Source organism: Amphiprion ocellaris, chromosome 13 (assembly GCF_022539595.1).
Source record: "Amphiprion ocellaris isolate individual 3 ecotype Okinawa chromosome 13, ASM2253959v1, whole genome shotgun sequence".
NCBI classification, from domain to species: domain Eukaryota; kingdom Metazoa; phylum Chordata; class Actinopteri; family Pomacentridae; genus Amphiprion; species Amphiprion ocellaris.
The window spans coordinates 34,619,289-34,642,363 of record NC_072778.1 but is presented as its reverse complement, the minus strand read 5'-3'; the positions used below and the strand labels follow the sequence as shown (position 1 = coordinate 34,642,363).

Here is a 23,075-nt window from a genome sequence, read left to right as displayed (position 1 = left end):
AATTTATTTCTCACTGGCTTGTGAACTCCATTAGTTTATGTTTTTGATCACATTTTGGTTGAAAGGTGTTGGAATCACATTAGTCCCTCATCCTTTAGGGCTTTAAACAGTGTATGGGCAAAAATATATGCTATGGTAGTTTAACAAGGGTTGCATTTAATTTTGTTTGATTAAGGATTCTTGTGAGCTAAAGATTTATCCATTGAACCAAAATGTAAAGAAAGACCAAACCAAGTTGTGAGCATCCATCAGTTAGCAAACACTTTGTAAATTATAACCATTTTATTTAAAAAATATATGTTTTGAGGGGACAATGTTTTTTTTTTTCAGTTTGGCACATCTTATCCACTATACAGATATGAAATTGTACATATTACAATACAAAAGGAAAATGGGAAGAGAAAAGCATTCATTTTGCACAAAGAGGTTGGGTAAGAGAGAGGGGATTGGTTCACTTGTTTTTTTTCTTTTCTTTTTTTTAATTATTTTTAGGCAGGGTGGGGACAAGGGCTAGAGGATGACAAGAGGAAACAAAAACAGTTAACAAAGAGCCAGAGTGCAAAGGGATGCATATTTCTACAAATTTTGTGGATTTTCAGTCTCTTAGTACAACCGTAGTCTTAAACAGTGAAATGTCAAATGATCGACAGAGCTTTATAAGAATTCCCTATATATCTCCATTCTTGGAGTTACCAAAAATGAGGTCTCTCCATAATGTTTGCTGAATGACATTCAGAAATACTCAACTCAATTTGACTTTTGAACATGCAAAACAGTTTAGAAGGGCAATAGTAAAAGCAGTGCGAAGCTGGAAGAAAACTAAATTAGAAAGTGGAGGTGCTTTGGAATTATGATCAGTGTATGCAATGGTTTTCATTGAATTCAAACATGAAGTGCAACAATTTTTGGTTTACGTAAGCACTTTTTTTTAAGTTGTTTTAGGCATCCTATGAGCATGTGCTGGAACACATTGACAAACAAGCATTCATTTAGAAGTCTGAAGCCAAATTTTGACAAGCTCAATAGAGACAAAGCCACAAATGGTACCTTCTGCCTACCTCTAGGGGGCATCAGCCAATAAACTGCATCCTAATTGTTCAAAACCAAACATCTCACATACAGGTGATACACTCTCAGAAGCATCCTGCCAATCATAATTGCCGACTTTGATAAGCACGTCTAAAAGTTGGGGAAAAAAAGAGTGTTAGCAGTCAAGAATATGATTACATGTCATATTCTTATTTCCAGTGTTAAGAATTTGACTTGAATTTTTTTGATGTTCAAACACTGGATGGCTCATTAGTTGACAAGGAGTGAAATTGTTACTGCTGTGTGGTCAGTGTGCATTTCAAGCCCAAGGTGCTATTATTCAGTTATTCCTTTCTCTACTACCTTTACTTGCCCAGAAGGGTGCTCATTGGTTTTAATAAACTAAGATATTACCCCATAGTTATACCCCTTCTCCGCCGTCCCATCAATTCCTCTCAATCCCTCTCTCTCTCCCTGCCCCCACTACCAAATTGAACACAAAGAAGTGCGAAGCTGCGGCAGCAGCTTTAGTCTGATGCTAATGCACATCCTCTCCCTGCTGCATACAAATGTGTCCTGACCCAGGCTTGCTGTTTGCTTATCAGTGGATCTCCATTTGCTCTAAGGGTATTGACCGCAGTTTAACTTGACACTTGCGAAGGCTAACCTAGGAACTGCTATACTATTTATTATTCTCTGTAAAAACATTTTCAAGACTGAAATGATAATTCCCCAACAAGAACAATGTCTTAAAAAAAAAGGGTCAGTGATGTTTTTGTTTGGTGTCAAGGATGACTATACTAGAACTATTTTTGAGTGGTTGAACAGCTAAATGTTGCTGGATCACTGGTGTGGGTGACAGAATATTAGATTCTTTTTGCCTTGCCTTAATTGGTTCAATCTTGAGGCTGTCAGTCCTGATTAGTGTGGAAGTGGTAAAGAGCGTGGGCTACTGGGAAAGGTTTTATTTTCAGAGTGAAATGCATTTGCACTGTTCATTGCCCTTTCACTTGCCACCTGCACACGAGTTCCTCTGTATATCGATCCTGGTATATAATAGCAAATCAGGAAATTGTACTTTACTAGGTTAAGAAATATTGTGGTCACATTTTGTATGGCATTTGGGAAATTGAGAATCCATGTACGGATCATTGTACATTTAAGGTCTAATAATTTGTCCTGCAAGTCTAATGTGAAGTTGATAACCATGAGTTTTTGCTAAGCTAAGCAGTGTAGTATATTGAAGATTAACCACAGTTGAACAATGCTTAGTGTGTCCCATAGGTTGAAAATGTATTTGTGGCGGTTGGCCCTCGTGGGCGGGAGCTCAAACATCCAACAACTTGAGTCAGCTGCATAACAGCATTGCATTTACGAGCTACCGTCTGATTAAAGAGGTAATTTTTTCAATTTATATAATTGAACATAAATTCTCCATTCTCGGTACACACTTTGAGTTGCATTTCCACACAGAAGAACTTTTGGAAGGAATCCAAATTTCTAAAAACAAAACAATAATCTCTTTTTGGCTAAGGACAGCTGTTTTTTTTTAAGTGGCCACCCAAATATATTCTTTTAGAAGGGAACACTAAGAGCCTTTTGATCTGATGGAACGATATTGATTTATCTAACTGAATCATGTCTGATCTGGTAAAAGTAATATCATTAGTGTTTACTGAATAGAACTTCAGGATTTCTCTCTTCCCAATAGAGAATTTATCTTTATTTGTAACATAACAATAATGACATTTATTTTACAGTCAGAGTTTGTGTTTGGTTTTCGTGGCCTTTAATGTATCATAGGTCTCCCAAAACAATGAAACTATCAAACAAAACATCCTAAAGATTGATCCAATTCATTTCCCCAGTGACTGAGTGATTGGCTGACAGTGCCTGTGGTGCAGTTAGAAACATGATTTCAAATATTTACCTTTTAAAAGAAATACGACATAAATCACATTTCTTCACTTAATGTATTCTGTTAGCAGAGGGCCATTTGGCGAAGTAGTTTCTCTGTGCTGCAGAATATAGAGACAATGTGGAGACAAATCTCACAGTTTACAATTTTTCTTCTTTAAAATGATTGCCCCTGCCTGATATGAACAACCTTGCATTCATAGAAAAATAAATTTGTGACTATCTCTACATCTTCCCTTAACTGTCCAGCCTCTGTCATTGTAGCATTCAACATTTCTCACATATTCTCAAATCTCACTTGTAGAAATTATGCTTTTTACATAAACTGGAAAAAAATCAAAAAAGCAAACCCTGTATCATCTGAAATGGTCAAATGACAAACCATATGCTCTAGGAATAAATAAGAGTTCATACTTCACACTCTTTGTAAGGCAGTTGCTGACACTTGCACTGCCCATAGCCGTTGATGATCACGAGTGCCCCTTCCTCATGGCTGGGCTCATACTCATTATAGGGTACCTGTGTGGCCAGGTCTGCCATAGGCTGCCGCTGCTGGGTCCTCATCTGTCTGCGGTTCTGAATCGCCGAACAGTGGCGTATCCGGCGCAGGGTGGGAGGGCAGCACTTCCGTGAAATATACACAACGAAAATGATGAAAAAGAATGAAAATAGAAGGGCCATAGTTCCAATGATAACCCTATGAGTCATAACAGTGTTGTCCATAGCTGAGAAATCATCCGTTACAGCTGCCTCTTCCAATGGAGCAGTGGTTGCTTGAGTAGTGCGTGGTGTTTGTGTCGTGGTTGTTGTGGTAATGACTGTGGTAAAGCTCCCAAAATCCTCTGCATAGTCCTGTGTGGGGGTCGGCTGCATAATTCCAAACAAGGAGCTTGTCATCTCTGCAGCTGTAGTAGCGTCTGTGGTTGTACTAACGGTCTGAACAACCGGCGCGGAAAAATTCTGGCAAAGCTGGAATCCATAAACGGCATCAAGTATTTCCTCACCTTGGGCATATTCAGGACTATGGCAGAGAATGGAATGTTCCCACCTTCCCTTAAAGGTGCTCAGCCAAGTGGCCAGAGAGCAAATCCTTTTGGTACATTCCCAAAGGTTGCTAGACAGCCCAATGGTACCCAGAGACTGCCACATATCCATGACTTGAGGATCTAGACTGCTTAGTTTATTGTTATCCAGAAGCAAAATTTTTAAATTTGGCAGCGTTTGAAATACATCAGGTGTCAGGACACGAATTTCATTTCCTGTCAGGTCCAGCTTCTCTAAAGTGGTCCAGGTCCATTCCATGCCACATGTTAGGTTGCTGATCTTATTCCATTGCAGATACAGAAACTGGAGGGCAACAAGACGAGGGAAATGGGCCAAGTTAATCTTGGTCAGCTGATTATGTTCCAAGTGGAGCTCTTTAAGCTTGATGAGCCCAGCAAATCCATTCCGGGCCAGGCTCCGTAGCCGGTTGCTGCTTAGGCCCAGATATTCCAGGCTGCGGCAGTCCCAGAATGCTCGAACAGGTGTGGTGCGAAGTAAGTTAGAGCGGAGGTGGAGTATCTGGAGCTTCCTCAATCCGTGAAACAGTTCAGGTTCCAATGCAGTCATCTGATTGAAAGACAGGTCCAGTATCTGGAGGTTGATGAGGTGGATGAAGGTTGTGTTGGGCAACTTGGTGATACGGTTGGAGCTCAGATTGAGGTCCTTCAGTTTATAGAGCCCTTGAAAGGCATCCTCTTGTACTGTGGTAATCTGGTTGTGGTCGAGATGCAGCCAGGTGAGCTGGCTGAAGCCATAGAATTGATCAGGGCTGAGCTCAGTGATGCTATTGTGGCGTAGTGACAACCCCAGGGCTCCCTTGTCCACACCATCTGGGGGTGCCGTAAGCCCCTGGGTGTCGCAGTAGAACTGCAGGTCCTCACAGCGGCATTTTTGAGGGCAGGTTGTGCACGATGCAGGAGACAGCAGGCACGCTAGGAGCATGCTGATCACACATACAGCCGCTGGTGCAAGTCCCACCAATGGCCACCTTGAATGGAAACCTGGGTGGGTTCAAAGACAAGAAAATGAACTGTGGGGCGGGAAAGCTAATCTCTGCAGAGCACTTATTACTAATTCATGATGGCGATTGTGCTTTCTGTGTATGCTCTCAGTCTTTACCATACGTATAGCAGTTGAATATTTTGCATTGGCAACTTTCACAATTTATGTAAACATAACACTTGGATGGAGATGCCATTTACCTATTCATCTAATGATCAGTTACATGCATGAGCTGGACTTTGCTTGCACTGTTTATATTTAGCCTATTTGGTTCACATTTTGTGCTCTGCAATTGGGCTTGAATACAAATTTCCTTGTCATTATTGTCATTTATTTGTCAGTTTTTGCTGCATGTCGTTTAAATGACTTGCATCTGCTGTCGTCTTTGGAATAAAAAAATGATTTAGAGTTTTCTTTTAAATAGCTTTTTTTAATCACTTGAGAGGTCATCTGTAAAATACAAACGGTTTTTAAATCGTATATCTTTCCAAGCCGTGTGTCGGTGACTCAGAAAATGAAGGACCATTGCAGTAAATAGACTTGGCAGAGGAGCTTTTAGTCCTCAGCCTTGCTCACTCTTACTTGTATTCTCTATTCATGCCCAGATCTGCCATATAAAAGGAGCTAACTTACCCATTCTTTTGTGCACATCGGAGGCTGCATTCAACTGTCCTTTTCCGCAGACTCTTGGAGCAACCAGATGGAAGAAAAATCCAAAGGGAAAAAGCCCTTTTGAGTAAGCACAAAAGGAATCAGCCTCTTTGGAAATACAGCAATTCTGAACCCACCCAATTGAAACAAAATATGAAATTCCATGTCCCAAGATGATGTTTATTCCTGTTAGTTGCTTTAGTCCTTTAAAATCCAAGCTCAAAGAAAAGGTTGAATCTTTTTCCTTCAACTCACGAATCCTTGAAATAAATAATTATATAATTTTTTTTAAGTTGATCAGTTGCATCCAGAGCGACTCCAGCGAACAGACCCCCCCTCTCCCTTTTTCTTCTTTTTCTTTTTTTTACCCTTTTGTTTCCCTTCCACCGCAATGATGTCAGCTCAGATGGTTAATTGAAGATCAAGTGTTTCTCTTTCATGGCTATGGTCTTCCAACCCTAACTTGTTGATGGCAGCCAGAGATCCTGCTTCCGACGCCGGCTCAGTCTCAGCATAGCCTCTGCAGAGCTGTGAGCGGAGCCCTCGTCTGCTAGCTGAGACGCAGGGAGAGAGAAAAAAGCAGAGCAGGGAGTCAGGGATGTTATTCTGTGCTTTTTGTTGCAGCCACTCACTGCTACAGAGTGGTGGCAGCCTGGCGTCGATCATCACTACTGTTTCTCTCTCTCTCTTTTTCTCTCCCACACACACAAACACCCTCTCACTCGCTTGCTCAGTCACTTGCTCTCTGCCTCATACACAGTGCTTGTGCACCTTAGTCTTCCTCCACCTCCCTCTTGCATCCCCCTTCCCTCCCACTGGCTCGTCACCATCAGAATATTGATATCTTGAACGTGTTGCGGCAGCTTGCTGTTGAAATTAACCACAGCTGTAAATCTCAGCCTCGCCTTGCTGTTGTTCTGCAGGCACTATGTATGAATGTATGCAAGAGACATAAACACAATAACATAACAAAGCCAAGTGTAGTTGGTAACTTGTGGCTCTAGACAACAAAAACACGAGCCAGGTGTTCTGCATAGCCTTATCTCTGCACAAGAGTGGGTCTGCTATGTTAATGCTAACATACTAAGTCTGGCTTTTATTCATAATTTACATACCTTTAGTGCAGTGCCTTTTTTGAGCACTGGCATGCAATGTATGGCCAGCTGCTCTGAAGCTTAATTAGACTAGCTTTTAAAATGTAGTAGACAAGACTGAATACTTTGGTGCTGATGTGAAGCACAAGGTGAGATCAAAGTAACAAACCATTATTTTCTTTTTGACTTTGAACAAATACATTAGATTTGTGGATTTGTTAAAAGAAGACAATATTTCTGAACCATTTAGAGTGCTAAAGAGAATGGGATGTCCGTAGTTAATTTTTAGCCCTTACAGTCTTCAGTTATTTAATCTGCTGTGTGAACTGAGGGCATTTGCAGTAAGTTAGATTTGAAGCACTGAAAGACTACACAGAAGAAAAAAACATGAGGTACAGTTAGTATTGGCATTAACTTTGGCTCTCTGTCAAATTTTGCTTTCTATTTTACTCTTACATCTTCAACAAAAACCCAACCTTAGGTTCCCCTACGTGATTCATATGTGTTAATTTAATTTCCCTACAGTGAAATTATTTTTTAAAAATCTTGTTGGGCCTGTTACAATCAGTTGTATTTAATGAAATCCAATATTAGAATGTCCATTGTTTAAATGATAGTGAAACAGCTGAAACCAATTTTCTGTTTTTCAGAATGTCAAATTCGAGTTTCACAAAGTCTCTGAACTGCATGCAGAACTTAAAAAAATATAGTGACATTTTTAGAAAAACAAATTAACCCCAATTAACTTCATTACAGAAGTTTCTAGCTCTTGAAACAAAACACACGTCTGGCTTTGACTTTCCAAGCCATTTGACCTGCAAGCTGCTGTCATTCTGCACATGTATTGTGGTAGACTACATCTCCCATGTGAACCATTCTGCAGAATGCGTGAAAGGAATACATGGGAAAAACACTTAAACCTTAGGGAGATATTCCCTGTATTTGTGTGCTGGCTTTTCATTGACAGTGCAGGATGTCTGAAAAGCAAATGTGAAAGAAAAAAAGGTGAAATTATAAATGGACACCCAATTAACTGAGCTTGCTGAAATATTGAAGAGCAATGTTGTGGAGCTCTGTGATCATTTGACACTTGGAACATACTTTATTTCCATTGAATTTTTGAAATAATCCAGCGGACTAGTGGTTTCGTAGAAAGGGATGTTCCTAAAACTGTCCTAAAGGAGATGGATAGAGACTCACCTGAGTATCATAAAAGATGCCGCAGAGAAACTGCCTCCATAACGAGCACCTGAAGAAGTGCTTTAGAACCCTCTGGCATGGAAATGAAATATAGGCTTGGCATGAATGAAATAGGATTGAAAGAGTTGGGGCAGAGCAGGCTAAAGCCCTACACAGCACTGCATCCAGCCGGCACAAAATCACAGGGGATTAGTGCTGTTGGAGCTCCCTGGCCCCTAACTATGTGCACAACCCCCCAATGGGCAAAGGGCGGTGGGGGATGGGGTAGGTCAATGCCACCACATCCGTGGTGTTCTGTTGCACTTGATTTAAGTATTATAAAGGGGATGAACGGCCCATAGTCCGACTGGTTCTTTGCCTTTTCTCTGTTGCCCTTTGCTGTTCATCTAATTTTGCTCTAATTTTATGATTCTCCAGTATTGCTGCATCTGTCACTCTCTGTTTTTCCTTCTCACTCAATCTTTCCATCTTTCCTACAAGTTTTATATTTTCTACTAATGCCTAAGCAGTTTGCAGAATGTAACTGAGCATTTCTTCACTCATTTGGGCATTGACTACTGCGTGACACTTGGCTGTGTAACTACTGGCTAAACTGTTGCAATGTATGTAATTTACGCATTTATTCATGTGTAAGAAATTGCAACCTTCCACGTATTCTCTTTGAAGATGAGAATCTACACTATGTGGAGAAGAGATTAAAATATTAATTTTAGTGTTGCTCTACATTAGTGCTTAGTTGTCACAGCCTTTTTACAGCTACTATTAATTTATGAGCAAACAATACACTGTCTCCACTCTGATGAAGATGCAATTGAATGTGCTATTTTTTTTTTTTTTTTTTTTTACTTTAGTTGTACATTTTCAATTAGAAATGACATCCAAGCTGCTGTTTGCACCCCAGAAATGGGGAATTGTGAAAATACTTGCCTTTACAGGGAGAGCAAATGTTTTGACTGAATGATTGTGAGGTTGTCTGACTTTCCAAACATGGTTTTGCATAGCAGTAATGTTGCAAGCTATCTCTATCACAGTAGCCAGTCCAGTCCAAACAGTGTTTATACAGTTTCTACTATTGGGAACTGGTGTTGGTACAGATGAAAACTGGTGGAAATCACCAAAAACCCCTTTTTTTCAAATTAGGAGCCTTGAATGACATTTTGTCTTTATTGAATGTTTAGAATTGTAAACATAACAGAATGTAAAATATAATGACTTCAACTCTGTAGTTCTGTAAATAAGAAACTTTTGCCAGTATCACAGTTCACTCTTAATGGTTTACTGTAATGTATTAACCAACGTTGTATACAGCATCCACGAAGAGAGCTGTGGTGGCAGGAGTTCTTGGATAGAATTAGCCTTTCTCGGTTTATGCATGAATATCATTTTGGATTTAAATGCAGTTTGCAACCAACGGTAGCACTTAAGAGGATGTAGAGCACATGAATTATAGCACTGATATACTGCAAATCAGCTGTTTTTTTAACCCAACTCCTTTTTACCAGTGCATGCTTTCAGTGTGTGTGTATTATTAATTGTAACTGTTTGCTGCTGCTTTGTGCTCCATGGATCGCTCACTGTGCTGTGGGTTGGGAAATGATTCCAGTGTTTATTGGAGGTCAGAGGGGCACTTTTGACAGCTGGTCTATGTAGAGTACAGAAATTATACGTGGATCAAACTGACTGACTGCAGAACAGTAACTGCACTTACATTCACAGATCAGTTTTAGTCTCACCGGAACCTAGTTCATACAGATGAATGAATGATTTGTTGATTTGCATGATGCAACCCTCATGGGATTATTCACACACTCAGCAACAAAGTAAAAATATTGTGTCCACCAGCATCTCACAGCATAATAAATTGCCCACATGAAGAAGCTCTTGAAACGATCTTGACTTTCTATCTTTTTTGAACAACAGACTTGCATTTTTGTCTTTTTATTTTCATTTTAGAAAGCAGAGACACATAAAGTAAAATCCAAAATGGATTGGTTAATAACACTAAAACATTTTGATTTATCTGACAAGCTTATTAATGAATTAAAAATTAACTAAAAAGACACCAAGCAAGAGGGAGCGATTATACTATAACGGAAGCATGTGAGAGAGATATGATTTAAAGCTATGAACGATGCTATTAATTATGAGGCCGGATGCAATGGTGTGTCTGCAGATTTGGTCCATTTTGCCAAGTCTAGACTATTTAATCTTTTCAGGTTGGGACACGGATTGATTAAATTCAATCTGATCCGTAGGCTTATCAGGATATATGTTATATGAGCATCCGCAGCAAATTTGTTTGTAGACGTAGCTGCCACTGCACCGCACTCCTCACTAATTCCTCCCATTGTTTATGTTTCAGGCGGGAAGGAAGGACAGGAGTGATGCTCTGAACACAGCCATCGACAGGATGACAAAGAAGACCAGAGACCTTCGCAGACAGGTTTGTTTTGCTCAAGCTTGATTTTTTTCCCTCACTATTTTTTCAACTTGCCTCTAAACCTCCATGTTTGTTCTCACTGAACCTTTGATATCAGAAGAGATTGCTACAAAAACAAATATTTTATCTGTTCAGTGGATATAGTTGTCCAGCTGTCCTTTCAACGCTGGTGTCTGTTTTGTATAAAAAATATAGTGCAGTATGTAGTCACGTCAACAAGCGGTACAACAAGACATCAGACCATATGCACAGGTTATGCACAGGGTATATATTAACAGTGTCCTTTCTTTTCTTAATTTCTCAGCTGCGTAAAGCTGTGATGGACCATGTTTCTGACTCTTTCCTGGAGACCAATGTTCCCCTTCTGGTCCTGATTGAAGCTGCCAAGAATGGCAATGAAAAAGAAGTAAAGGAATATGCACAGGTGTTCCGTGAGCATGCCAACAAGTTGATCGAGGTAATGTAATATTTTACGCTCTCACAGTCAAAACAGGCTCTGACCCAAATACAGAACAGTGACATTTTTTCTTTCCATCTCCTCAGTTCTGGACATTTTAGTTTAGGTTTCAGGAAGCTTCAGTCTTCATTCTACTTCCTTGTTCTCTCTCCGTTGCTCTGTTTGAAGAGATACTCTTGTGATACAACTTTAGGATTACAGTGCCTTGAAAAAAAAACACAATTTTGGGTCTTTTTTTTCTATAGTTAAAACAAAACCATGCACGTTTAAGTTATTTGAGTTCATCTGTCTGTCTGACACAGACTAAACACTTCAGGACTCTGCTGGATCTAATCAGATGCTGTGATACAGTACTGAGCTGACAAACAGAACACTGCTGTAGGATTATAGAGAAATTCATCAAATTTTTAAGCAGATCCAAAGGAGTGAAACAACCACAACTCAAGGAAAAGTTTCATATGTAATAAATCTAAGGAATAGGGCTGCAACTAACGATGAATCGCCTGAGCACGATACGTCATCAGAAGCGGAAGTGAGCGCACAATGCAACAGAAATCACCGTCTGAGCAGAGCGCAGAACACGCACGGACGTCTGCGTTGTATCGTACATATATAGTATATGCACGATACAGTGCGGATGTCCGTGCTGGATGTCTGCGCTGTATCGTGCATATATAGTATATGCATATATAATATATGCATATACTATATATGCATGATACAACGCGGATGTCCATGCGTGTTCCGCGCTCTGCTCGGAAGGTGATTGCTGTTGCATTGCGCGCTCATCTCCGCTTTTGATGACGTATCATGCTCAGGCGATTCATCGATTCATCGTTAGTTGCAGCCCTACTAAGGAACCAGTCCTGTCTGTTTGCAGAGTGGGTTTTTGCATATCATTATACTTTTTCTGAACTGTTTTCCAGCTCAGACATGTATGCTTAATATAATTATTGCTTAATTACTCCAGTATTACAGCTTGCAACTGTGCATTGTACGGTAGTTTCACAGTGTTACTACAGAGTCATAAGTGAGCTGGTTGTGCTTGCACTGCTGTAAGTAGGGATAGGTGTTTAGAGAGAAGCAAATACTTCATAGATCTGCATATCCTAGAGGCGTAAACGGTATAAAGTTAGCCATTTTATGGCATGGACTTAGTGTCATGGAAATGAAACTTCTAATATGGAATTATGAAACACAGAGATTAATTTTTAGGGGTTAAATCAGTGACTGGAGAAGTAATTTAAGAATTGCTTCTGGGTTACCATACCTGTGGCTTTTGCACAGAGGAGCAAGTTTTGGGAATCTTTTTTTTTCTTCTTTTTTTAAAAAAAATTCTGTATTAACGTATGCAGGGCAACAAGAAAGCAGATAAAGAAAGCAAAGCAGTAGTAGACTTGAATGGGCAACAAGCATACAGAAACATTTCTTGCGCTCATTAGTGGTCCTTCCTTCAATTTTTTTACAGCCTGTGTCACAGCGTCATATGCTGACATTTCAAAGTGACTCCTCACCATGGGCAGATGGCTATGAGTGTAGCTGGATCAGTTATTCCAGCCAGAGCAGGGCAACATGTGCATTCACCAGGGGAACAGCTGAAGCATCAGTGGGAAAAGGGGGCCACGCTGGGGAGTAGACCCTTAAGTAGCTCCTGAAGGCATTAGTGTCAGATGTGGCATTAGAGCATGACATCGGTGGACTTTGCTAATGCTTGGGTGCTACTTCTGCTCCCAACACTTAAAGTACACGAAGAACAGAATGCACAGCTTTGGTTAAAATTACTCATGTTATAGAGGATTTTTATTTACTGACAAAAACCAGTAATGCATCTTTAAGTGCAGCTTAATGTACTGGAGTTCCTCTCTCAATGAGCTTGAAGGTATTTGCATTTAAATATGCATTTTGTGTGACATCTGTGCAAGCATAGAGGACACAGGCCTTGAAATTGCTTTTCAGCAGCATATGTGACAAAAGAACTGGACTCAGTAAATTAAATAAAAGAAGAAAAAATTAACCGCAAGAAATATGCTGTCATGTAGTTAAGGTAGTGGCTGATTGTAAAAGTTTTCACTCTTGTGACAGTGTTTCCTCGAGGATTTTTTTGCACCCAGGCTCTGTTTTTTTTTTTTTTTTTTTTTTTATAGAAGAGCTCTAAGGCTCTGTTGTCCAATAGGGACAGTGTAAAGTGGCATTATTTTCTTACAATGAAAATACACTAAATTTACTTATTGTTTTATTGTTTATTTATTTAACAGAAATATTGACGTGTATATTATGAAAAAAAAAAAGTAAGGAAAGAAAAGGTTCGACACTCACCATTATCAGTGTGATAAAGCCATGAGTGGAACCAGCTATTTTTTTCAACCCATGTAGAGTCCCAGCCTGATAGCCTGGGCTTCACTTTAGGTTTTTCCTCCTCTACTCTCATCTCTCTCCTCCTCCTTCACTCAACTCTCCCCCTGCTGTACTCTGCTCTCCTTTGCTCTCCTTCACTTTGTTCCACTGCTCCTCCCTGTCTGATGATACTTGTCTTATATGATTATATAAAACATTAATGTTAGATAGTTTACACTCACATCACATCTGATTACAAGTGTGAACATAATTTTTTACCTACCCATCTTCATTTATGAGTCAGTAAAAGGCTAAATATACCTGACTAGTGTCATCTTCATCAGGTTTCTTTCTCTTAGAGAAATGTTTGAAGAAGCTCATCTGAAAATGCAGTCAGCAGTTACATCATGACGTGTAAATATTAGCTTAATGCAATCAATTAGTTTACTCACGTTATCAACACTGAGCTGGCCCCGGGCCCAATTAACTGAAGCTACTGATATGTTACGAAACGTTAGCTGGCCATGAATAATTTGCAAATGTCTATTTAACTTATAAAATCTATTATGAGTTATCTTAAGCTATTAAGTCTACCTTTTCTCCGGTAAGTCGCTGCCCTATTTTCCAAGTCGACACTCCTCTGACTCTCTGACCTGTTGCCTGAGTGTTTGACGTGACGTCAATTTCAAGGCTGCGCTCTCACGAGTAATTAACGTCGTATTAACCCGACGTATAAAAGAGTAGATACTGAGCAAGATAGTTATCTGTAGTTTACGTCAGTACTCGTGAGTACCTGACCCAGTGCAGGACTCTGCTGCGAAGGTGGAGACATGCAGCAATGGTGTATTTGCGACTACAAAAAAAAAGAAATTTTAAGGAGCGGCGGCAAGGATCTAGGAATGGCAGCCTGCCACTCCTAAATGAATATAGAGGAAACACTGCGTGACTTAAACCTAAATATTTTACTTTCACAGTCTGCATGTCTGCAAAATGGAACTAAGCTGCTACTTGGTCTAATTCTTACTAGAATATTCATCAGCAAAAGAATATTTGGTCGCATAAATTAGAAATGCCTGTTACATATCCAAAGAGAATCACTGGAATAACATGCGAGCATTGGATTTGTTGTTAGAAATGATGAAACTGGAATTCCACAAACTTAATGTGATGCATCATCAATTTTGCCTGTTCATTTCAGTTTTAACTAAACTTAGGACAACAAATAGTCATTTTTCACTCATTAAGAAAAACAGACTGCTGCCGATACTGGTAGAGTGGACATGAGTTAATTAAAAACAAGACAGCCCTGTGTCATGCTGGTAGTTCAGTTTTAAGCATTGAACTTATCTAAATCTGCCTGGTAGCTTAGTTCAGTTGTTACTGCAAAGTTCTAATGAATTAAACTCAGATCTTTCATTATTCCTTGAAAGTGCAGTAGCACACATTGTAATGCAAACTGTGTACTGTGGACAGTTTAAAAACCTCAAGGAATCTTAATTTTTCAAAAATTTGACAGCATGTGTTCCCTTTGATAAAAAATCATGGTGGCACAGTAAGTTCTCATTTCTGTGTTTTATTAAAGCACCACTAAACTGTATAAAAGTCATTAACACATTCTAATGGAATTTCAAGATAATGGCAGTACAGAAAAGACATGCAAATAAATTTTATGTTTAAATGTAATTTGTAGCGGAGAAAAGATTTCATCCAAAGGCAAAGTAGAGACAAGAGCAGATGCACAATTGAGTTAATCTTAGTTGAAGGCATACTTGTTACCCTAAACTGAAGCAAATATATGTGTTTGTGAGTTGAGTGTACTGAAAAGGTCATTGTTAAAGCTAAGATCTCATTTATAAAGCGGTTCAACCACAAATTTCAAACTCACCACCTGTTCAGTAACTGATGTAGTTATGCTAGTTACTTGTTAACTGTACTTTATCTGCCCTGACATGTGGAAGCTGCATGTCGTACCGCATTTTGGAAGAAACTGTCAGCTTTTTCAGAGCAGCCAATGTTGTTTTTTTGTCATTTTAGATTCTCTCTTTTTTAGCCCAAGCTAATATGAATGGCAAAGCACACAGTGAAGCATTCTATCATTTTGCAGGAAAAACAGTCCTGTACTGCAAGCCAACATCAATGCAGTCAACTGAGCAATAGGTAATTCACAGTAAAACTCCTTGCTTTCACCTCTGACTGAAATTGGTTGACATTTCCCTGCTAATGCATCCTGCAAAGTACACACTGAACTGTGCTATAAACTGCTCTGGAAGAGAGCCTTTGCCAAGCACTATAGATGTAAATAAATGGAGTTGCAATGACTGAAGTGAAAGGTAACAGCATATTTGGTTCTTTATCACATGAGGAATGAATATGCTGTATGTGCAGTATGTCCTCTGTTCAATGGTAGGAACAGCAAAGAGCTGTCAGTCTGAGGCTCTGTTTGTATGACATCATGAGTTGTGCAAGTGTAGGCTGCCCTTCGGCAAGTGGCCCATTAGTTCACACACATTTGTTTGAAAGCCACAGTATGACTGACCCATATTCTGAGAATAAAAGGAATAAAGAAATGGATTCAATCTGACATGCATCAAGCTCTCAACCAGACAAAGGGATAGCAGTGACATTAGATAGGGGGTTAGTTTATGTTATTTCGATAAGTTGATGTTTGTTTTGAGTGCACATTGTGTTGTGATTATGAGCTTTGGAATAAAAAAAGCCACTATAAGTCAGAGATGGGCAAGATGATAAGTCAAGGTGGAGAGACGCCTCTATGGGGCACTGATCCAATGGAGTAGTATAATCAGCATTGCCAGAATTTACTGGGGGAATCCTACTCAGTATTTCAGTCAGAACACTGCCCTAAAATTGTTCTCCGTGCATTTTCACAAACATATGTCCTAATATATTAGGACAGAAAATTTAACTTGTTAGGAACTAATGAATGTTCAAATGTAATGTCTTCCCTGCAGTAATAAAATAATGGAAGATATTTTTTTCTATTAAAAATATAACAAGAATGTAGAATAAGCTGATTTCTTGTCAGTTTTTAATCACAGGGCACAGTTTTATCAAGTTTCCAACCTTTTTTTATTAGGAGAGAAACCATAAAAGGAATACAACTTCACAATTTTACCACTGATTTATTTAATGTGATGATGATATTGCATTTTTAGCTACCAAAACACATTATATCCCTCCCCGTCCTGTCCCCTCTCTGCTCCTGGCAACCAAGAGAAATATTTATGATCTGGTATCTGCCCCTGTTTAGCTTTGCTTCCATGATTTTTTTTTCCTCTGGATCTTCTAAGCATTTAAAGTGGTTGTTAACATGTTTCTACAGAAGAATATGATTTGTGTGGCATAATATGAGAGACACTGTGATTTATTGAACCTACATACTGTTGGAATGTTGAGGCAGTAGTAGTACATGTTTCTGATTTTGCGCTCTTTGTCTTTTCACATGTGTAAAATCTACATAAGGTCCATCATCTGATTCATAGAGTCACATTGATAGCATTTCCACTAAGCCAGTGAACTGATTGATAGTTAGCCCCCTGCCACCTTGAAGGTCTCTATACTGAGACAGTTGTGGAACATGTTTTGATCAAACTAGCTTTGTCATTTCCTCCATTTAAAATCTACACAAGGTCCGTTATGTTATTCATAGACTCACAAAGATGGTATTTCCGCTACAGCAGTGCACTGATTACTAGTTAAACCTTTCCACCTTGGACCTTTCTATACTGCGACAAGGCCATATCTGTTATAAAAATGCAACTGGCAACATTTTTCAAAGGTTACCATGTGTGACGCATTCACCTGAAATGGGTGTAGCTTTCTCTGTGCTTCATTTCTGTTGGATCACATTTGGCAGAGTTTCAGTTGAGAATTTTAAGAACGGGTTCAATAACATCAGTGTTTACTGATTCATTATTTGTAAGGCTGTTACTTACTCTCTAATTTATGGTTTTGATTAGGCAAAGAAAAAAAAAACAGAAGTCTAGTTTTGCTGCAGTTTTTCAAATCTTGCTCTGGCCTGATGATAAGAATGTAGAGACTTTTTGTTTAGCAAATTTCTCCCAAGTGTCTCTTATCAGTTGAGCCTAAAGTGTTCAATTTGGCTTTATAGTTTTGCAGCTTTACAGACTAAATTTATGTGTTTTTTTGGTTGGCAATTTAAGAAAATAGCCAAGGTTTCAAGGAGTTACAGAGGTGGCATGGTAAGAATAGTACAGAATGACAAGACCATGAAATTATAGTTTGTAGGATTCTCTTTCTTTTGTGTATCTGCATAAATAGAATATCAGAATTACTCATCCTTTCTCATTTTAAATGATGAGGCATGTCTGTTGTTGTCAATAAAATGCATGCAATTGATGGTCTTTTATGTTTGAAGGGTTGTGTTGTAGGATCTTTAGTGTTGAAGTGAAGACATGCAAGGATTATAATATGTTGGTATGTCTTTGTAGCTTGACAAAGCTGCTGTTGTATTTTTCTGTGGAAAGAAAGTGAGAGTTTAAATAGGTGTGCTTTGGGAATTGTTTGCATAGACTCTGTAAAGTCTGCCTCCCCTGACTCTTTAAATGGTTTTGTACTGCAAGTAGAATGTCATTTGTTGACTTGAGGGTAGGATTTCATTGTTCAGCTTCCTCCATTGTCCCTTCATGCTGAAATGGCTGCTTTCCCAGTGGTTCACAGTGAGAGTCAGTTAAAGCCGATGAAAGATCATGAAAGCAAAAACAGGTCTTTCCATAAAGTGCCAGTTTTTCTTGATGTAACCACTCTGTCACACCTCCTCATGGATTACTGAATGTTCTCCCTGTGGTCCTTGCATGTGTTTGCATAGTAATGTGTTTATATCAATGTTTCAGTGCTTCACTAGTGCAGTGGAGTAAGTGCTTCTCATCAGCAAAATTGCTCAGGAAATTTGTGGTGGGGGCTGGTATCTTGTTGTGGAATTGAAGAGACTGAGAAGGAGAGGATCTTTCACACTCTCAGTCACTCTTCCACTCTTATAGGCAGTGAGGCATTCCGCCACCAGTTCTTTAATGGAAAATCATTTTTCCTTTTTTAAAAATGCCTTATTTTATGGACATGTCCCACATTTCTGTGCTTTTTAGTAATATTTTATCTACCAGCTCAGACCATCCCATTCCAGAACCCAGTATACCTGAGTAGGACACAGGCAATGCAAATATTACTCAGATTACAAATAAACCTGTTTTCCTGTCTTATTTTGAGTAGAAAGTTATTAAATAAGTAAGAAAAGTGTATTAAAATTAATGTCCAAGCTGGCCATCATGGACACTGGCTTGATTTCTAAATGCAGCTGTCTGCTTTGGTTTTGTTTAAATCTGACATATGGCTGTGAATGTATGTGTTTAAGTGCAGTGTATGATCATAACTGACAGTTCTGTCACTCTCAATTTTAGATATTATGGTAAAAGTAGTATTTTATTTACATTGTGGGAGATGTCTTACTGCTTATGTTGTTTTGTGACCCAGATCTCTGTAAAAATTGCAAGCAAAATATAACAGATTGATGACTGAAAATAAGACCCAAGCTGTTGAAAAAAAACTTGCAGTCCCCGTTCCTGATATAGTGCCGTCATGAGTTGGTTTTGCCTTTGTAATTGATAATGTTTCAGCACATTTTCTGTCCATTGGATAATCCCATTTTGGCACAGTTCTTTATATCCCAGGCATTCTGTTTCAGCATTGTTGCCAGCACATCCCAACCAACAAATGGGAATCTTCAAAGTCTCTGACCTAAATTATTGTGAATATGAGTGCATGCATAATGTTACTCTGGGAGATGCAAGAATATGAAGAAATAATTGTAGCAGAGCTTGATTTGTTGGTCAATACATGAAAATATACTCTCAAACCATAAATGTTGACAGCTGCAAGCAAGACTTGCTTAGCTCAGCGCTCCAGTTCTCATTCTGCTGTTCTGTTTTTGAAAGTGTCAGGAATATTTTCTTCTCCAGGAGCGTAAAGGCAATCTAGAAGAACCACATCTTGAGTAAACAGTTACAACATATATTTATATGCAGTGAAATTTACTTTTTTTTTGGGGGGGGGGGGGGGGGGGGTACAGAACTTTTATTTTATCTATTCATTCAATAGCTTTGCTTTTGTTTTTCCTCCTTCTTTTCTGGTTCCTCCCTCTGTGCCATCATATTGTATCATTTTAGCAGCTTTATAAATTAATCCTCAGCAGTGGGCTTGTATTCCACAGGGATTAGTTGTATTGCAGAGCTGCTCCATTTCTGATAGAGAAGAATCCCTATACCAGGCTACCGTAATGAACTTATCCAAGTTTAATTATGTTTCTATGTTTTGCTTTTTTTGTTTTCCTCAGAATAAATCTGTGTGAGAGTCTAAACAATAGATTTGCCTGTGCGTTTTCTGTTTAGGTGGCCAACCTGGCATGCTCCATTTCCAACAATGAGGAGGGAGTGAAGCTGGTCCGCATGGCAGCATCTCAACTGGAAACTCTGTGCCCCCAGGTACATAGCTGTTTTGCCCCAGCTTTTTCCCAGCTCACTGATTGTGAACATCTTTGAGAGCTTGCACCACTGTCGTTAAATACTAGCACAAGGAGTTTCTAAATATAAAAACATGTCTTTCTACACCTACAGGCATCAGCGGACTATGATTAAAATCACATGTCTAGCATTTTTCTTATTGTGCAGGCGTTTAGTTCTATAACCACATTTTTAAATTGCCATTTAGCAAGTACCACACCTTAATTAGGTCTTAAATTAAGGTTAAATTCAGATAAATCATAATGCAAATAAAAGATCTGAATTGCTTGTCAATCTTTTGATCACTGAGCTTGGCTTTTCACACACCTTACCATGCTAATTACCAGCCCCTCATCTGTACTTCTAGGCCATGCCAGCTCTCTTCACTATGCTGCTACTGCTCCTTTTAATCTCATCTAATGACTTCCATTCATCCTGAGCTTTGATATCCACAGATGTTTCTTCCCCCAAAACAAGCAGCTCTTAGTTTTGCTCCTTTCAGTCCTTCAGAGCACTCAGTGTCTATGATCACTCCAAGGAATGAATTTGCCTGCTGATGCAATCCTAACGTTGAGGTGGGGGAATAGGGGGTTTCGTGCAATCAACCTATGCTAATGTTGTGGCTGAGGGCTATGCTGTAATTGAGCTTTAATGGTTGTAATTGGGTGATTACAGGTGATTAATGCAGCATTGGCCCTTGCTGCCAAGCCCAACAGTAAGGTGGCCCAGGACAATATGGATTTGTTCAAGGAGCAGTGGGAGAAGCAGGTCCGCGTCCTCACTGATGCCGTTGATGACATAACGTCGATTGATGACTTCCTTTGTGTGTCTGGTAAGTGGTATTTATTTTGCATGTCATAGTCGTGCTGGTGCAAAAGAAATGTTTCATTCTGTTGATCTGGATCTTTTAAATTGTAAAAACAGACAGTGGATGCTTTATTGGTAGACAACCCTTTGGTCAGTATTAAGATTGCTCAGACAATTTAGGACCATTCTTATTAGGGGATAAAACACCTTCAAACAGTCTGCAGTTTTAGTCTTTTTCTGAAGAGAGTCATATGTACCAAGGCTGATTGGGCTCTACGGAGCAAAGCACAGAAGCATCAGCAGAACTACATGGGAAATTGACCTCCTGTCACGTGTTTAAGCACACAAATGGTTTGTCGGGCATACCCTTAAAGAGTTCTCATTAAGCATTAAGCAGAGTGACTTCTCTCACCTCGAGCCAAGGATGGACTGTAATTTACACAGTGGACATTTGCATTTTACAGGCACCCCATTAATAAGCAGTGTGAGAATTTGTCTTCAGCCCTCCATACTATTTACTAGAGCTCCACAATGACCCTTCTAGTTTCAGGACTATGCAAACACCGAATGAAGACTGAGAATTTCATGACTATGTGGGGGGTTTTTTGCTTGTTTTGTTTTTTGTTAGTTATAGACATGTTTCATCTTTGGCTGAAGCATGCTGTGGATGGAAGAAAATAAAATGTCATTTTAGTTACATTTCTTGCTATTCAGGGTTGTTTTCAACGTGTTTAACTACGAAGTATGCACTACTAGCCACACATTGTTTCATGTCCCCAGAGAACCACATCCTGGAAGATGTGAATAAGTGTGTCATCGCTCTGCAAGAAAAGGATGTCGATGGTTTGGATCGTACTGCTGGGGCAATTCGAGGCCGTGCTGCCAGAGTTGTCCACGTTGTCACTTCTGAAATGGACAATTACGAACCTGGAGTCTACACAGAGAAGGTCTTGGAGGCTACCAAGCTTCTTACTGACACAGGTACCGCAGAAACATAATTATCTAATGGACCAAAGAAAACTTATGTTAAATCCTGCTAGTAGTTGGCATCTAAACCTAAATACTACGAAGCAGCTGTTAGGTGTTCAGATAAGAACGACTGTTGGAGGTTAGACACCATCTTGAGCATAAAGGCAGATGCATAAATACAGTTTCCTGTAGACATGTGTAGGATGAAATATCCATAAGATAAGAGAAGAGAAAACTCCCATACACTGTCATTTACTTGCAATGAACTTTATTGGAAATAGAACATTTCGGTAAAAGGCCTCCATCGGTTATTTCTAGTAATATTAATTGCATTAGAGGGCAGTGTATGAAAGCTCTTTCTTCTCTTGATTAGATACACTTGCTTTACTTTCTCAACTTTTGAATTTGTGTAGCATATTGTATATTAATTCTGCACATGTGCAATGAAATTCATGGATGCCTTAAAATGGAAGAACCTGTGCTTTATATTCATTAACTAGTGTCAATTATTGAATGCTAATGCTGCATAAAAGTAGAAGGTGGTGGGATCTCCAGGGATCTTGAGTGGTGGCACAATGTGATGAGACAAGATGCCAAACATCCCTGTCAATGAGGCGGGCATTGCACTCGTGTGAATGCATCCTCTGAATTACCTGACCCATCTATCTTGATGGGTAGCTCACTTCATACCTGCTTCGTTGTCTTGTACCAAAGCCATGCTGAAATGTGCCTACTTGTTTCTGAGGTCTGCCCTTAATCTGACTGTTGTTACCTTGCAAGTTGTTGTAAGTTTGAGTTTTAGTGGCATTTCAAAAAGCAAACTTTAGTACAGCTAGAATTCAAGCTGAGAGTATTTTCCGCCTTTGCACTGTTTAATATGCCACGCTGTTATCCAATCTCTGACTCGACTGACATTACTAGACTGCACAGCAGTAGCTGTTCACTTTTCAGACAGAATTAAATATACTAACCCAAGTTATTACATCCACATAATGTAATATTATTGGCTTGTTCGCTTCCATCACCAGAAAGCTAACAAAATGGCAGAATTAATTGTTGTCAGATTTGGAAATGGTTTGGGTTTCTTGTGGGTGGGCATATTAACAATCAGGAAATGCAGGCTGCAGTTCAAGCATCATTTCATTCTAGGCTGAGAGAGCTAGTAAGTGCTGGTCACACAGATTGTTGTTATCACTTCAGTCAGACAATAAGGTGATCAAGGTTATCCAGATTAAGAATTTTGAATTCTTGAGTTTGTCATTTCATTATTTGGAATGTTTTCTGAATTAAAGTCCAAATATCTTCCCCTTTCATTTGTAATTCATTTAAAAGCAAAATATTGACCACAGTGAAAACAAATATTGAGGTCACTGCATCAGCAGCTATTTGCAAGATGTGTGACAGCCATAAAGTTCGTAAGCTTTACTTTTAACATGGATAGCAATGCAACGTTACTGCTTTGTGAATTGATTTTCAGGAGTCGTTTGTGAAAGACTAAAGACAATAGTCTCCGACTGTAAAAATCCCAATATGACCAGACACTCACAATTCTTCATAACATAATTTATATATTGAAGCCTGCAGGTTTAAAGAGTCTGTAA

General features: G+C 39.2%; 2 protein-coding genes across 3 annotated transcripts in view; one reads left to right on the top strand and one right to left on the bottom strand.

Moving 5' to 3' along the window:
* The window catches only part of ctnna1 (catenin (cadherin-associated protein), alpha 1), an 86,190-nt gene that overhangs the window by 36,044 nt on the left and 27,071 nt on the right, over positions 1-23,075 (top strand). For both annotated transcript variants that reach the window (XM_023284092.3, XM_023284091.3), the window contains exons 8-12: positions 10,300-10,380; positions 10,682-10,834; positions 19,588-19,680; positions 20,374-20,530; positions 21,286-21,486. In XM_023284092.3, the coding sequence (XP_023139860.1) occupies positions 10,300-10,380; positions 10,682-10,834; positions 19,588-19,680; positions 20,374-20,530; positions 21,286-21,486 (685 nt within the window). The remainder of the gene's footprint in view (positions 1-10,299; positions 10,381-10,681; positions 10,835-19,587; positions 19,681-20,373; positions 20,531-21,285; positions 21,487-23,075) is intronic.
* Positions 249-6,295, bottom strand: lrrtm2 (leucine rich repeat transmembrane neuronal 2). Its single transcript, XM_023284093.3, has 2 exons — positions 5,626-6,295; positions 249-4,991 (listed from the first exon to the last, which is right to left on the bottom strand). Exons 1-2 carry the CDS (start codon positions 5,627-5,629, stop codon positions 3,355-3,357), a joined length of 1,641 nt encoding a protein of 546 aa, XP_023139861.2. The 5' UTR covers positions 5,630-6,295; the 3' UTR covers positions 249-3,354.